Raw genomic sequence first — 17,139 nt, 5'->3', positions numbered from 1 at the left:
AGGTCAATTAAGTTTCTTTCTGCTTTGATTCCATGGCTCTGCCTTGGTTTACTACTTTGCAGGAATCAGGTTTTCCATCAGTTGCGGGTTCAGAGTGGGAACAATCGTCTTTCCTCGGTTCTTCTCAGCTTAGCATCATCCAGCACGTTGTCTCCAGTGAAGTGCAGCTCTGTTACTTTATCACAAATACCACAAATACTTTACAAGGAGCGCAATGGTGAATTTCTTACTTTAATCCTCTTAACCCCAATTTTCTAGCTGGAATTCCTCACATCTTCAACCTTTCCCACACGTAAACTCTCAACCATATTTCATCTCCAGCTTCAGGTGCCACATAGTGTTCAGCTCCAGTAGGATATGAGCATATTTCCCTAAAAATACCAACAATTCCCACATTTTCCTTCACTTTTATGGTAAAACGTGACCAAATTTTAAGAACAGACGTCACTGTGACTGAAAAATGCAGCTAATGTTTTCTTAGTTACACTCTGTGAGGTCACCGCATGCGCCTGAACGTTGGACCGCCCTGCACCAGAAACGTAGCCGTCATTGTTTTTCCTTCTGGATTTTGTTGAATAAAGGTTTGGAAGATTATTCCTACTATTTAACAGCAACGCGCAGCGTGAAAGACCTGCTACGGTTACTATGCAAAGTGAAGCTCCACATGTTCTATCTTCTATATATATGTTGGTGTTTATTTTTTTTTTCACAGGAAACTGATAAGTTGTTCTTACAACTCTCAGGCATGTGTAAGTGTTTACACAGAGTCCAACCACTCCCAGAGGGGACTGAAGTGGTCATGTGTGTGATCATGTGCCCACTCATGAGTGAGTGTGTGTGAGTTTGTTTCACTGCCTCTGTCGGGGTCTGAAAGAACCTGCTCCAGGGTGCCAAATTACAGAATCCCACTTTATTTTACATGTATTTAACCCTTTATCAGACATGTCACCGTGACTGGCAACTTATGTGTTTGGGGTTTTCTTTTTAAATCTTTTTTCAGTTTCCCTTTAATCACATTTCCCATTAGTGCACCCTAACATTGCATTTATCCGCTTGAACTGAGCACTTCACACAGAAAACTCAAACAGGCACTCAAAAAACCACAATTGTTGGTATTCATCAAGGGGAAATGGTAAAGTCTGCTGTCCTCCATAAGGCGCTGGTGTGTAACTTCAGGAATGAAGTTAGAGTGATCGGTCATGGTTAGGATTAAGCTCTTGAGGTCGAAGGTAAAGTGCAGTGAAATGCACTTTGTCGTTAACAAGGCCGACAAAAGCAGAGTTTGTTTCTTGATTTACTGTCTTTGCGGGGTCCGATAATTAAGTGTGAACCAAAACTCATGTTAAAATGCTCGACGTGTGTGTGCATGAACGGTTGAACGTGACTGTAAAGTGCTTTGGAGGCTGGTAAATCAGTGTGTTTGGAGAATATCTTAGGTGTGAATAAACTCATGTACTGTATGTCCCATTAATATGTTTGGTAACCGTGTGTGTGTGTGTGTGTGTGTGTGTGTGTGTGTGTGTGTGTGTGTGTGTGTGCGTGTGTGTGCGTGAGGTCACGGGTGTATTAACCTCACCTTCTCCTTCCTTTCATCTCCATCCAGCACATGGGGACGCCTCCCTTTTCCTCCTCGATGTCGCTGGCGGTCGTCATTGAACCGGCTGGAGGTTGAAGGTTAGGAAAACACCGTGATGATGTTGATACGTCAGCAGGGTCAGTGCAGCGGCGGAGGAGGAGGAGACAGGAGCTCCGTGAGCTGCTCTGCAGGGAGAAATAGTCTGAATTTTTTCAGCTGACTCGTACAGACAGACTTATGAAACCGGACGGCCTCGGAGACTCTCTGGGATCACTTTAGGCTTTTCCCAGCATTCATAGAGCGACCTGAAATTATAGACATCCTAACGTGCAGATTTCTTTCTTTTGTAAATAAAATTCTGTGGAAATCTGCCGTGTTTCAAGTAAGTTTAGCAAAATTCATAAATGCAAATAAATATTTAGTTGTTATTTTTATTTACCATAAGACTAAAAAATATATTTTATCTCAAGTTTGATATCCAGCTGTTTATGGAAGTTATTGAAGTATAAATTATACAATTTCTGCTAATGTAACTACAATTACATTAAGATTTACAAAATTACTAATTACAATATGAAACCTCTGAAGCATTCAACTTTCTTTATGAGGCCCAAAATGCAGAGCTTCTTATTGGTTTGCATGGATTTAATAGGTAACTGTCAAGACTGAACTGAAAAATAATTGATGGTATTTTTAAAAAATTTTTAAACGAACCAACAAATTCCACAAAAAGAAAACGCAGCTCAATTTGCTTCGAAATGTTTCAACTTCATTTTTTTGTGCATTTGATTACTTATATCTTGTTTATCTTCATGAAAGAAATGATAAATTACATACAGCATTTTTAACACACACTTTGACTTTCCTTGAAATATTTTCCCTCAATTCATTTCATGCGTTAAAAAAAAAAAGAAGTCGTGCATATATTAACTGATCAAAACTAAAAAACAAAACAAAACCAATAAACTTTTTACTTTTTACAGCCTTCATTTTTCATTGGAGTCGTGTTGAGAACCGTTTTTTGTCTTTGTGCAGGCACATATGGACTTACTTATTCTATAAAGACTGTGTGAAGTGATCCTCGTGTTTCCATGCTGGAAAACCGTTTTTTTTTTGGTTTTTTTTAAAGAAACAACACAACATTAATGATGTAAAGCCCTCAAACACGTAGGTTTAGGCTGACGGTCGAGGGAGAACATGACATCCATCCAGAGCAGCGTCTCTGTGTTTGTATGAGAGAGACTTTAAGTCCCCGAGCAGTGGAGTGACCTCAGGCTCGCCGATAACAACGCCAGCCGGGTTTCAAGCGAAGCAGCTCGGCCCCGCCGCACAAAAACATGACATGTCTATGACGTCAGCCGTGCTGTAGTTCCACGCCGCTCCCTACGATTAGTGTCAGTGACAAAAGCCAGAGAACGTCATGCAGCCTGGACAGCGGCGTTGACTCAGTGCAGCAGTAAGCCGTGTCCTACTCTCTTAAGCCTGTTGAGTTTACCATCACTCCAAGTTACAATTCAAATTTTCCACATTGTCTTACGGTAAATTCTCTTGGTCCGTGAGTCAGTTAAACCAATGCAAGCCATCCAGGTTTTGTACACAAAATAATTAAAGTGTTATTGCGTGTTTTACTATGCTGTCATTTTAAGTTAAAACTGAAATATAAATCGCAGCATCATGCCTTCTCTCCTCCGCTTGTTTCGATATAAATGAACTTTTAGGGTGTAGCTGGATGTGCATGAAGCAGGAAATTAGCCAGGTTCAGTTCAGGTCACACACCGCTGGAACAGAAGTAAAGTAGCGTGACGGAAGAAATACTTTGGACGTAGAACACATCAGGGTGGGAACAGCAATCAGGCGTGAGGAGAGGAAGTCAAGAGAATCGAAGAAACAAAGCATGACAGTGATAAAGCCAAAAATGTAAAAAAGAAAGTCACAACTATAAAAGGGCCGCATAGTTTGTTTCATCAATCAGTAAGTGTGATGACTTTACGAACAACTAGACCTACTTTCGATAAATAAACTTATATCTCTAAATAATTGTTCACATTTCATATCATTACATTATTGGCTTCAATCAATACATTTTCAATAACCAGACAATATTGTATTAAATTATTGGTAAATGATTGTACTGGCGGTGGTACTTGGGCACTGGCGCTGGTACTCGGGGCCCGGTGAGGTTGCCTGGTTTCTGGGGTTGCTGGTTCTGTCCGGCTCCATGGTCGGGGGACATCGATGGTGGGGTGGGTTGGTTTGAGCGCCCCCTAGGCCGTCTTGAAATACAAATACAAATACAAATACAAATACAAATACAAATACAAATACAAATACAAATACAAATACGTTACCTTCTTGTTGGCTAGTTTTGGCTCATGGGCCGTACGTTAGACACCCTTGTGTTAAACACAATTCAAGCTCTTTTCTTGATATTCTCATTCCTCGTATTACCTCTACCTTAACTTATTTAACGCTGGTTCAGTTGAATAGCACGGTGAAATGTATAATCAAAGCAAGACAAAGATGGCACACTTAAAAGTCTCATAGGGCAACAAACTAAAATCAAACGAAGTATAATCGGCGGACAGATTTCCTAAAAGTTGCTCGTTCAATGTTATTTTCCAGCCTAAGCGAGGCTGTTGACACCAAACTTTCTCTAAGTGATTGCATCCAATAGTCTGACTGTGAAAACACCATAAAGGTCAACTCTGAAAAGAACAGGCTTTGATTCAGGGGGAAACAAAACGGGTTTGGAGCATTTCTTGAACATGGTCCCGGGTAAACTTGGCCTGGGCTTTACAGATATCTGTCAAAGGAAACATTTATGGAGACTAACTTCCCTGGGTTTTTTTTGTCAGCAGGCTGACTTGTTAAGATTAGACAGAATTACAGTGTCACTCTTTGCCACTGCGTCTCCCGCTGCTCAACCTCCTAAAATCAGTCACGTCTCACATAAATAAACATTTGACTAATTATTTTGTTCCTACGGGGTTGTCACATCCCCTCCACCCCGTTTTATCCCACCACACCTCTACAGAGAGGGAAATAATGAGGCATTGAAGTAGAGTCGGACGCCTGCGACTTCCCACTGGAGCTTCAACTTTCTAGCTGCGATTGCTGTCATGACCACTTCCACGTTGCATCAAGCATTTCTAATCCCACATCTTATCGACTTGACTCACTTCCAGGGAGGAATCAATCAGATGTGATCACATTCCGACCCAGACTCCACCTGGAAACCCGGCAGCTCGTGCAATGAGAGCGTCCACTACGTGTTTATGTAACGCTGTCACGTTTTGTTTCTGCATCCTGTGGGTAGGAAGTCCGTCCGGCCCTCTTGTTCCCAACTTCCCTTCGAAGGACCAGAACCCACCCTCCAATGTAAGAGATCATGGTGACTGCTTTAACACCAAAGACTAAATTAGACCCCCTGTATATCAGACGATTGTTGCTGCCGCTGCCGCTGCTTGGTGCACCCCGGGGAGGTTCATTCACCTTCGCAATTCATGAGTCAGAGTCTCTCCTGGAAATGCTTCTTTTCTTAGAGCGGCTCACGCTGTGGCTATTAAAGTCCACCGGAAGATGCTTTTGTCAGAGGTCAGACGTGAACAATCAAACCTTAACAAATCCAATAAGTGAGGTTGATTATTGCGATGAATCATGTGAATGATGCTCATGTCTTTTGTGCTTTGAGGTTTCTCTGCATTCTCCCCCTTCTTTGTCATCATTCATTGATTTAAAGTTTTTAGAGAACGTTTTAATGTTAGCCACTTTAATATTGTCACAGGAAATATAAATATATGCTAAAAAATAAGATTTCTGATGTTTAAGGTGCATTTCTGACCTGCCGCGGAGAATCTACCGGAGTGTGTTTATTGTCACGTTGACAGTGAAATGATACTTCCCGCTTTGAATATCAGATTCCGTCGTAGGGAAACAACCTCAGCCAACAATACGAGCTCATTGGAGCCATGAGACTGAGTCAAAACAGAATAAAATGTCGGGTTGTAAAATCTAAACAATGAACCAGAATACAGCAGAGTGCCAGAGTTTGGTAGTAAATCTGAGTTTGTCTTTCTAAACGACTGTTTCATATGAAAACTTTGATCTGGCTGTTTGTTTACTGAAGATCAGAATGCACAAAGGCTGCTGACCCTCTTATGTTGCTCATAATGGATTATGAATAATCTGTGTTTGACAAGTGAATCGAAACTGTTTTGGTTTTTTTTCCCTTCTTTTTACAAATTTCCCCAGAAAAATAAAGCTGCTCTCAACAAATGGTTTGGAGATAAAAAATCCTGTTTTGTAACTTTGAAAGCCAAATATCATCCCTCACATTCTGCCCCCGTGCATAGAGAGGACGTTTACTTCTGACTGACATTATTTAACCACGTCTCAGACAGTCCCACTGCCAGATTATCTGAACGTTTTGACTGGATTCTGTTAGTTTATTTTCTTCTTCTCCTCAAATTGCTTCCAAAAAACCACAAAAAAAACAACCTGTGTGTAATTAAAAATCAAGTTCAGGTGTGTACACATAAAAGATATTGAGAAGTGCTGGAATCCTAAGAAATAATAACTTTTAAGTTTCTTGTAAAATATGCAAACTAAACAAGATTCTAAGAAAATATGCAAATTCTATGAAAATACACAACTTTCATAGAAAGTGAACAGACTTGAAAGGAAAATTTTAAAAATTTTAGCCAAATTCAAAAGAAATATCAATATTAATTTATTCAAATCAACAAAAATAAATAAATTCAATTCTAACCTAAGAAAATGGTCGTTTGAAAATATTCTATGGAAGTCTCCAAATTCAAAGGATTCTTTGAAAATCAAAAGTAATAAAGAAAAGGAAAATCCGTTGTAAGAGTTCATTCTTAGCACATATGCATCTACAAAGTGAACCCAATCAAATGTAAGAAAATATTAATTCAAAAGCTTCTTAAAGAATGTGTTAAGCTCATATACAAAAGAAGCTTTTTGATTTAAAAAAATAAAAAATATATATCTGTGGATTCAACATATTTATCAACAGGTTCTCAGACTCCTGCTTAACTTTTCTTCTAATAAGTTTGAAACAGCTTGAAATTTCTTGTCTGCATCTTGAATTCAGTAACTTTCCTCTAAGTATTTTGTGTGGCTGCACTTTATTATCTAGCTTCATCCATCCTGTTATGGGTGGCAGCATGTTGGATCTCATCCCAGCTCACTGTGGGTGAGGGCCGTTCCACCCTGCAGGTCACTGCTCCATCAGAGACAAATTACCAGACACACACACACTCAGGGGAAATTTAGGGTCATCGATTTACCTCACATATAGGTCTTGTAATAAAAAACAAATCACGTTTTCGCTTCCTCGGTTGATTGTTCCCGAACAGGATCAAGCATCAACCTTCTCCAAAATCGTCAGTTCAGCTTAACTTTCCTGAGCTAAACTTCCAAGTTCATATAGCGGAAGTTTATCCTGGCCTCCTCAAAGAAAAAGTGAAAAGTTAGTTTGAGGAACTTTCAATTTGTTCAACTAATGATCAGATTGATTAAAAGTTTGTATTTTTAACAGCTTTGTTCATTATTCCGAGTTTGTATAAACACTTGACTACACATTTCATAACTTCTCTTATAAGTGTGTCATTTTAAATGCTTTTAAATTAAATCGGGGTTTGATTTATTTGATTTTATTTTTTGGCACAGTTCTCTTCCCATGAGACGGCACGTTGAGAAGAGGCGCTCGGAGGGGGAAAGATTGTGGGATTGTGTTGATCCTCTTCTTAATCCTGCGTGCGCGCGTGCGCGCATGTTTGATGGAGCAGTTAGTTTGAGATAAGGCGCCTGTTGGACAGTGTTAGGGGTTGAGCAATCAGACCGGGGCTTCAAACTACTGGCTAGGACGGGACTTCCTTCCTCTACTGGTCCTGGAGGAGGAAAAAAAACACACACACAGTTTTCGGCTTTTATAAATAATCGGAGAATATGCCACGAGTTCACTCGCGGTATTTGATTGAGGTTGTCGAACAAAGACTTGTACACAACCGAAGATCAGAAGCCTTTGGAGCAGAGACAGTATGACGGAGTATGTCGGCTGCGCGCTCCTGCTCCTGTACGGACTCGGACTCGGGGTCGCACTCCCCGCTCAGCTCGGGCGCTGCGCCAGAGATCTATGTTTATTCCAAGACACTCTGGACTTTGACGGAGCGCAGAAAGCCTGCGCCACCATTGCCGGGGAACTTTGCACGTTGCACTTCGGTGAAAAACAAAAGAACTTTCTGAGTGTGGTGGACAACTTCAAGGGTGGAGTCTGGCTCCGAAGCAGCGACAAACCCGGAGAGGACGGAGTGCGGCTCTGCCAAGCGGCGTCCCTGAGGGCGGACGGGGACGTAGAGATGTACAAGGAGCCGTGCGACAACAAACTCAGCGGGTTTGTGTGCGAGTACGGAGCCGATGACATGTGCGATGACTTGGAACCGACCGGAGGCGCTCTGTTGAGGTACGCCACCACCACAGGCTTCATCCTGGACGGCTCGCACACGTTTCCTCCGGGAACCATCGCCTTGTCGCAGCGGACTGACCGTGAGTACGCGGACTCCAAGCGCTTGTGTTTCTCCAAGAACTGGTTACAAGCTCCCTGGAACTGCGAGGTGCTGCAAGGCGGCTGCGAACACATTTGCGAGATGCACTCGAAGGCCTGCGCGTGCCCGGAGGGACACTCCGTCCACTCGAACGGCTTCTCCTGCGTCCCGAACCCACGCGCCAAACCACAGTGCCCGCCGGGGGGCTGCCAGTGCGCCCCAGGCTTCACACAGGGTCCAGGTGGGAGGGGCTGCGTGGACGTGGACGAGTGCGAGGATGCGAACTCGTGCACGGGGTTGGTCAACGATTGCTTGAACACCCCGGGAAGCTACGTGTGCGTGTGCTCGGATGGTTTCGAATGGGAGGACGGAGCGTGCGTAAACGTCACCATCTGCAGTCTGTGCGAGCACATGGACTGTAGAAAGTATGACGGCGTTTACCGGTGCGCGTGTCGGGAAGGCTTCATGGTGTCCCCCGGAGACCCCACCAAGTGCGTGGGGAACTGCACGGGAAGGGACTGCCCGGCCACATGCGACTCGAACCACGGGTCACAGTGCTCCTGTCAAGACGGTTACGTGATTGACGTCGCCAACGACACTAATTATTTTTGCACGGACATTAACGAGTGCGAGGGTCAGATTCTGTGCGACCACCAGTGCGAGAACCTGTTCGGGAGCTACAGGTGCCTGTGTGACGAGGGCTTCGAGCTGTGGGACGAGTCCGAGTGCGTGAAACGCCAGGAGGGGGTGGAGGTAGAGGAGGAGGCGTCCGGGTCCGAGGTCCCCACGCAGAGCTCGGTGACGGCGGCCGGGCTGCAGCCGGCCTCGCTGCCCCAATACATCAAGACCGGCAGCATCCTGGGCATCACCGTGTTCATGCTGCTGTTCGTCGTGCTGCTGGCGCTGCTCACGCGCAACGCCATCAAACGATGCGGGAAATTCGAGCTTTCCACCTTCAAACACCCAGATCTGGATATTTACTACCTGCAGCAGGTGAGCACGGAGACCTACAAGAGGCTGTCCCTGGACAGGCAGCAGAAAAACGACTCTCAGAGACTGTGATGCCTTCACACACTCCCAATGTCTAATACACTGTTTCCCCTCATGACGCGCAATGTTCAGCAGGGACTATTTAAAGCTGCACCACATCACACACTGTAAGTCGGACCACATAAAAGTGTTGATATAATACTTTGAATGGGGACAGTTGTGGAAATACTAACCTGGATGCTGAAGAAATTCAAAGGAAATTGTCTAAAAACAATGGTACTATAATGCTGGTTTAGTTGTTATTTTCCATTTACTCTACACAATATTACATTTTTGTAAGTGTTGGATCATTTTTGAAAAGTGAATAACCTTCACTGGTGATAAACACTGGCATTTGTGTCCAATTATAGTCACTCTGTACACTGAATTACTAGAGCTTTTAAACTGTACCTGATGCTTTCTCCTGGGTTTTGGATTCATGACATGAAGTAAGACTACATGGTGGCTCAGTGGTTTGTACTTCCACTTCACAGTGAAATTATTGGTCTAACAGTTTGGAAACTGTCTGTTTATGTGTATGAATATCTTATATGTCCAAGATTTGGACCATTTATTTTTTTGCAAAAAATATTTTTATCATGAAATCAACGTGTACGTTATGCTTGTCACAAAAAATGGTCTGAACTTCGAATAGTTTCCCAGGCACTAATTCTCTGATATTTCAACATGACAGATTTTTAAATATGAAAAAAAAACATGTAATTACTTCATAAAAACTGTGTGAAAATCACGTCCAAGGGGAAGAATTTACTATCTCACTTTAGCCTCCTCCAGCATTAAAAAAACAAGTAATGTTAAACTTTCCGACTGAACATAATAATAATCCATCCCATTGTAACTACAGACAGCTTTAGTCACCAGTAAAATTCAACACATGGAGAAAAGCCACTCATGCACAGGTAGAACGTGCAGACTTCACACAGAGAAGCCCTGAGACCCGAACTGGTTATTGTTGGTGTGAGCGGAGAGCGCTAAAGGCGACACCATTGTGCGTCCACTTCCTCTCAATATGTTGCAACTCATAGATTTAATTGTAAATGCGCAAATATTTCCAACTTAAAATAGACATCAAGAGTTTGATTCTCTCTCTTAAATGCTTTGTTAGGCTTTGAATTGTTATTACGCAGTGAATAAACACTGATTTCACTTCAGAAAGTGAACATGCTTGTGTAAAAAGCTGAAAGTAGATCAAGTGATTATTTTTTATTTGATCCATCCAAGGACCTTTTCTTTAAAAAAAAATAAATAAAAAATTCCAACTGGTGAAGCCTCCTCCTGTTTCCATCAACATCAACATGGGGTGGGTTTTATTTGTGTTTCTTCCTAATGTGAGAGAACGATGCTTAATTCCATAACTTAAAAGTTGAGACGGAAGAATCTATCATTAATTTATGGAATAACTTCAGTTATTTGACAAAAAGTTGTATTGACAAATTCAAACTTTCGCGTACGCTTGAATGAAAAATAGAAACTGTGTGTGTTTTCACTCGTCTATAAACCCATACAGTTATAAAACAATAGAACTAGACCCCAGCATTAAACCAAAGGTATTTCATTGTCAATTCATTGCACCCCACACTTTAACTTTCGAGGGTAAAAAGTCCCAGAACTCTCGATGATTTGGTACACGAGGACGGTCACACAAGTCTCTAGGGTGAAGTCAGTCTTTACTTTGATAAGGGTAGTAATAGTAGTAAAGTCAAACTTTAAAAAACAAAAGTCAATACTGATGCCTGAAAACTGTTTCAATCCGCCAGAAAGTGTCTGATGTTTGTTGTTTTCCCTCATCTGTAAAATATTTTGAGTTCCACTGTAGTTCATCCTTGTAGGTGATGATAGTAGAAATGTTCACACATCATGCTGGCTGCACTCTACGATCGCCACAGCAGCTTATTAACTTACTGTACAACACACCGGTCATGACAGGTCGCACAAACATGAATGTAATAGCTCGGAACGCGCTGCTAAAAGTGCTTCACGGATCTGCACCCGTTGTTCCACCTCTTCTGATTGTTACTGTATTTTTTTTAAATTTTGTTGAATAAATAATGTTCGACATGCTTTGCTTTGTGTTTTTGTGTTCAATCAAAGATCCTGTTTGATTTTGAACTGTGATTACAGGAACTGTTTAAAATACAGTCCCAGTTTAGATTGGCTCCTTTTTTTTTTTTTTCAGCTCGTAGCTTGTGGAACTCACACTGGAGAGTTGAGGTGGTTCCCACAAAGGCCCATTTAACATTGCATTTGCATTTCTATACAAAGTTTTACTGAGGCGTCTGGCTCTGCGCCGAGCAGTAGAGACTCGGGAGATTAGTCAGCAGTGAGGGAAAAGTTCACTCCTTTCTTTACGTTAACTCCTTCCCTCCTTTTTCATATATCAGAGGCTGCACAGCAGGAATGTAAAGGCCACTACTCATTAAGGTAGGTCTGAAACACAACTCTGGGTCTTTAAGCATTTAAACAAATTATACTTTTTTTTCTTCTAAAATGATCAGACGTGCATATTTACTCAACCAACTTGAAATAACCCAATATCGCACAGAAATCCAGTATAATTAATAACAAGCAAACGTGTTCATCATCAGACTTGTAATACCACATTACACCACATGATGGTGGCGTGAGTCACTTCAAATGTTTTCTTAAGTTAAAAAAAAAAAGACAAAGCAGCAGCAGAGTCAGGACATATGAAGAAATATGACATTTTTCAACATTTGAAAGGAGTCAGATCTTGAGTATCACTTCCTCCAAAGACCGGCTCATTATTAGATTTTAACGTTTAACGTTAGGTACGTCACATATATTATAATAATTTAAGAAGCACTAGGAACAATGCTAAGGTAAAGATTGGCCCATAATCATGATAAATATTCCAAATAGACACAAACACACATACATATATTGGGGAATTGGGGCCGCAGAATATCTAGATACATTCCCGCCCAAGCTGCTTCGACAAAAACAGCTCAGCTCTTTGACTTTGAGCCACATCAGATAAAACAAGGCTTCATCTCTGCAATACACAACATTACAATAACAAATTAAAGTGTAAATCATTTCAAGATAATAAATAAGCAGCATGTGTCCTCTGTTATGATCCCTCTTATTGTGAGTGCATCACGTCTCAGTTGTTGAAATAGAGCCAAAAAAAAGAAGAAAAAACAGCTCGTAACCGCAACTTGGTTCCAATCGCTTCTCTTAAAGAACCGTTCAATAGATTGAAATCGGCTCGACGGTTATGAGAAGTTTCAGGGTAAGGCTCAGGCTAAAACTCTGAGGAAAAGTGACTCACTGCTGACACCTTGAGGACCAGAGTGACATTACTGAAATATTACGCACTGTAAGTGAAGCTCAGTGAACCTCTAACAAATTGAATGTGAAAATACGACCGATTTGACCTGGTTTCTGGCTTCTATAGCTGATCAGTAACAGCTAATTGAATTTAGCTTAACCATTTATCAGCATTTGCAGAGAAGACGGCTAAATCAATGTTGTTGTTGTCAATATTGCAGGTTAGTACTTATGTAATTACTCTGTAGTAGGTAGAGACGAACAATACAGAAATATATATGTAAAACCTGTGACAAACAGAAATCCATCCATCCATCATACCTCTTACAGTATATCCTGTTCAGGGTCATGAGTTGCTGGAGTCAATCCCAGCTATGAGCAAGGGCAGGATTTACCCTGGACAGGTGGCCAGGCCATCACAGGTCAACTACACACTCACATTCACACCTAGGGGCAATTTAGGGTCACCAATTAACCTCACATGCATGTTTTTGACTGTGGGAGGAAACCCAAGCACACACTGGGAGAACATGCAAACTCCAAACAGAAAGGACTGGCTGGTATTTCAACCCTTGACCTCCTCCCTGCGAGGTGAGAGCACTGAGCATAATGTGGTGTTACTGTAAATCTAACTGAACCAGGCATGATTGTTCAGGTGCACAGACGGGTAGAAAATAAACTCACGGCCAAAACCGATACTTTTGTGTTATTCTGACAAGCTTAAAGTGGTGTGCATTTTCATGAAATTCAAGAAATCCTATAAACGCAGCCACTATCTCAAACAAATCCACTGAAAGTTATTCTAATTTACTGGTTTTAGGGAGGCTGTTTACTGAATGGGTCATTAATGCAACAATGATTGTTCTGAAAAGTATTTGGTACTGACAAGCAGGTTCAGGACAATATATTCTATATACAGTATATATTATATTATTATATATATATATTATTATATTTTTCTTTACACGTGACCATTCAATAACAAAAAAGTAATGCTTTCACGGTGTTAATTTCTCCTACGGTGGGATATTAATACATTTTGTTCCCCAAAATGTTTAAAACTTTTTAAATTGTTCATATTTTGGCATCACTTCAACAGAAACGTGGCGCCAACTCTGGTCCGACTTGGTCGAACTGAGTTGAAACAGGACTTGGGAGGGGCCACTGTTTAAAAAGAAAAGGGAAAAAAAGTGGGCATTTGGGTGAAAAAGCCCCCCTTGCGTGCGCGCAACACTCGCTGCGTCAGCGCGTAAAGTTCGTGCGTCGAGTGGGGATGTGGTCCTCCGCTCTGAGGAGTGTGGAGGGACCGCGAGAAGAAGCAGCAGCAGCAACAGGCAGTAGAAGAGCGACTTCCTTCCTCCGCCGGGGCACTAATATGGAGTTGGGGGGTTATAAATACGACCAAAACAAGTTCTCAAACAGACAAGGCCACGCGGTGCAGGGGCGCGCAAGACCCTAGACGGACACTGCAGAGGCTCCAACATGAAGGATGTTTCAGGTCCGTTTGTGTTTATCTTGGTTTTCCTGGTGGGCAGAGCCTGCGGGATAGCGCCGAGTAGCGGATACTGCATCGAGAACCAATGCTTCACGGTGTTCCGCCAGACGAGCACCTTCAGAGCGGCGCAGGATGAATGCAGCGAGCAGGGGGGGCACTTGATGACGGTGCGCTCCTCCGTGTCGCACGACATTCTCTTTATTCTGCTGGGAAACTTCACGGAGAACTTTTGGATCGGTCTGCATCTCCTCACCGGCTGCCCCGACTCCCCCGACGTGCTGCGGGGCTTCCAGTGGATCACCAAGGACACCGAGAGCGACTTCTCCAACTGGCTGCCGGGTTTTGACAGCAGCTGCTCGGCGCCGCGCTGCGTCTCTGTTTCCCAGCTGAGCGACTTTAAGTGGACGCAGGAGCCGTGCGCGGAGCACGCGGCCGGCTTTCTGTGCGAGCACACCTTCCGCGACCAGTGCGCGAGTCTGTCTTTTTTACCGGAGGAGTCTGTCACCTACACGACTCCGCTGGGGTTTGGGGGAGAGGGCCTGCTGTCCCTGCCGCCCGGCAGCACCGCCACACGGATGCCATCGGAGACCGAGTACGTGTGTTTCTCGGGGCAGTGGCTGCAGGCGCCCTGGAGCTGCGAGTTCGACGAGGGCGGCTGCGAGTACAAGTGCGCAGTGGACCCCAATAACCTGCCCTCCTGTTACTGCCCGCCGGGGCAAACCGTCAACCCGAAGAACAAGGTCACCTGCGAGGTGCAGGTGACCGACGACCCGTGCCTGCCGCTGCGCTGCGCACACGTCTGCTACGAGGAGGGGGGAAAGTACGCGTGCACGTGCGACCACGGCTTCCAGTTGGCGGAGGATGGCAGGTCGTGTCGGGACTTCAACGACTGCAGGGACGAGCGACAGTGTCCTGGGGAGAACTTCGTGTGCATCAACACGGTGGGCGGCTTCCAGTGCGTGTGCCAGGTGGGATACCAGCAGAGCGGGGAGCTGTGCGTGGACAAGGACGAGTGCGCGCACGCCCCGTGCGAGCACGACTGCATCAACTCGCCTGGGAGCTACAAGTGCGAGTGTTTCGCTGGGTACCGGGTGAACCCCGAGTCCCCCGACAAGTGCGAGCTGCACTGCGGGAAGGAGGAATGCCCCGCGGAGTGCGACCCCAACGACAGGTTCCAGTGTTACTGCCCCGGCGGGTACATCGCCGAGGAGCGGGGCAACGACGTGTTCTGCATCGACATAGACGAGTGCGCCAACTCCTACTGCGAGCAGCACTGCGTCAACACGTACGGGGGCTATGTGTGCGGGTGCTCAGCGGGGTACACGCTGGTTGACGGGTACAAGTGCGCGCGGAGCGACGACGAGGACACGGACGGGGGGCAGGAGGGGTCCGGCATGACCACGGATCCAAACGTGCCCACGACCCGGTTTGTCGCCCCGCACCCGGGCCCGACCAAGAGGCCGTCCGGGGTGAGCTCGGGGGGGCTGGTGGGCATCATAGTGTGCACTGTTTTGTTCGTGGTGCTGGTGGTGTTTGTGGTTTATCACCTGTTGAACCGCAGAGGGAAGGCCGGGGGCGCGGGGGCGCTGAAAGCCGCAGAGGGAGAGGCGCACGGCTTACAGCCAGTGGTCAGTCACAGTTGAACAGAAAGAAAGAAAGAAAGCAGACATGTGAATGTATAGAGGCACTGTGACTGGTGTGAGTCCTTTGGGAGAACGCAGAATTCAAAAACAAACCAAAACAAGCTGAAGGAGCCACAAATGTCCAAACAAATATGACTTTTTAAAAATGATTTCCAGAGGGTAAAAGCTGCTCACACACCACAGCAGCCCTGCAAAGAGACTGGCAGAGGACTCCTACTTTTTATTTTGTAGAAAGATTTAAACTTGGATGCTTAATAAATTATGTTTTCACAAATCCATCTTGCTGTTTTTTCCTCCAAAGCTTCCCTCTCTATACTCGAGCTGACTGCGCCACCGTCTGGAGAAAAGTGTGTTGTACATGCTCCAAAACAGGCTCCAGGAAACTAGATGTCACAAAGTCATAGTCAAAGCCATCCTACTTTACTTAACCACTATACCACCAGAGGTTTTATAGTTTTATAAATTGTCAACTTCTTCCTTGTTCATGTATTGTCTTCTGCTGTGTGACCAGAGCCCCTAAAGCTCAGGACAGCATATAAAACAGTTTTTCTTTTTTGTGATTCTCATGTCAGACTCAACTCATACGGCTGTGGAAACTCTGACAATTCTTAAATTGTGGTGGAAAAAAACCATGTGAATTTATAGACAACATAATATTTGTTTTGCTCAAAATTTGCAAATTAAAACAATGTTTTGTTTTGACTTATAATCAGTAAAATATTGAGGTTTGTTAAAATCAGGAGAATATTCAGTCAGTGCCATCATACATTTCTTTACCCTTACAACTGTTTTGGTCAGAATTGACTCACTGACAGCAGCAAAAAGGCCTTAAATAGAATCATTTTACCTTGAAATTCACAAAATTTCCTAAAAGAAACAACAACTATTGTAATGCGAGTGTAGATGTTTGTACAGAAAGGCTCTTCTGGGTCCGTTATTATACATTTTAAATTCACCAGTGTTTAACAAATTAGGGAAATATTGATTCAGCTGTGACAATCAGCTGTTATGTTTTCATCCCTTATGTAAAAAAACAAACAACAAAGTGTTATTGTGTGAGTAAAGATGTTTTTTTTCAGAATCAAATGCTACAAATCTACAAAAACACAATTTCACCACTCTCGAGAAGTTTTACTCAGGATTAACCATTATTATTATTGTCAGAATGATCGTTTTAACTGATCCGTTACCACTTAGAGAATATTGTTCAGTCAAAAAGTGCTTGAAATGTACTGTGGAGGCCTTAAATATGTACTGGATGTGAGGGCCAAGTGCCAAAACTACTCTAAAAAGACAAACTGAAGCTGAAAACATCCGACACCTCCGATATTTTGAATACGTTTTGTGACTTAATTTCATACTGCGACTTCACTGACAGTCACGTTAACTCTTTCACACCAACGTTAACAACTGCCACATGTAGAGCTTAACCTCCATTGGGAACAAACACTTGGACACATGCAAGTCGAGATCAGGGATCAAACCATCGATGCTGTGACTGGGGGACAACTCGCCCTG

At 43.6% G+C, this 17,139-nt stretch overlaps 2 protein-coding genes across 2 annotated transcripts; both read left to right on the top strand.

The window, feature by feature from the left end:
* The first annotated feature begins 7,506 nt into the window (after positions 1-7,506).
* On the top strand, positions 7,507-11,247 carry LOC308126002 (thrombomodulin-like). Its single transcript, XM_080490072.1, has one exon. The coding sequence runs from the start codon at positions 7,639-7,641 to the stop codon at positions 9,202-9,204; it is 1,566 nt and encodes a 521-aa protein (XP_080346198.1). The 5' UTR covers positions 7,507-7,638; the 3' UTR covers positions 9,205-11,247.
* Positions 11,248-13,776: 2,529 nt separating this feature from the next.
* Positions 13,777-16,026, top strand: thbd (thrombomodulin). The gene has a single exon (XM_080490247.1). It carries the CDS (start codon positions 13,966-13,968, stop codon positions 15,619-15,621), a length of 1,656 nt encoding a protein of 551 aa, XP_080346373.1. The 5' UTR covers positions 13,777-13,965; the 3' UTR covers positions 15,622-16,026.
* The last annotated feature ends 1,113 nt before the right edge of the window (positions 16,027-17,139 follow it).

Source organism: Lipophrys pholis, assembly GCF_963383615.2.
Source record: "Lipophrys pholis genome assembly, chromosome: 21".
NCBI lineage: Eukaryota > Metazoa > Chordata > Actinopteri > Blenniiformes > Blenniidae > Lipophrys > Lipophrys pholis.
This window is presented reverse-complemented; position numbering and strand designations above follow the sequence as displayed.

Excerpts from the sequence above, each read along its gene's own strand:
- LOC308126002 (XM_080490072.1), top strand. The coding sequence starts at position 7,639 with ATGACGGAGTATGTCGGCTGCGCGCTCCTGCTCCTGTACGGACTCGGA.
- thbd (XM_080490247.1), top strand. The coding sequence starts at position 13,966 with ATGAAGGATGTTTCAGGTCCGTTTGTGTTTATCTTGGTTTTCCTGGTG.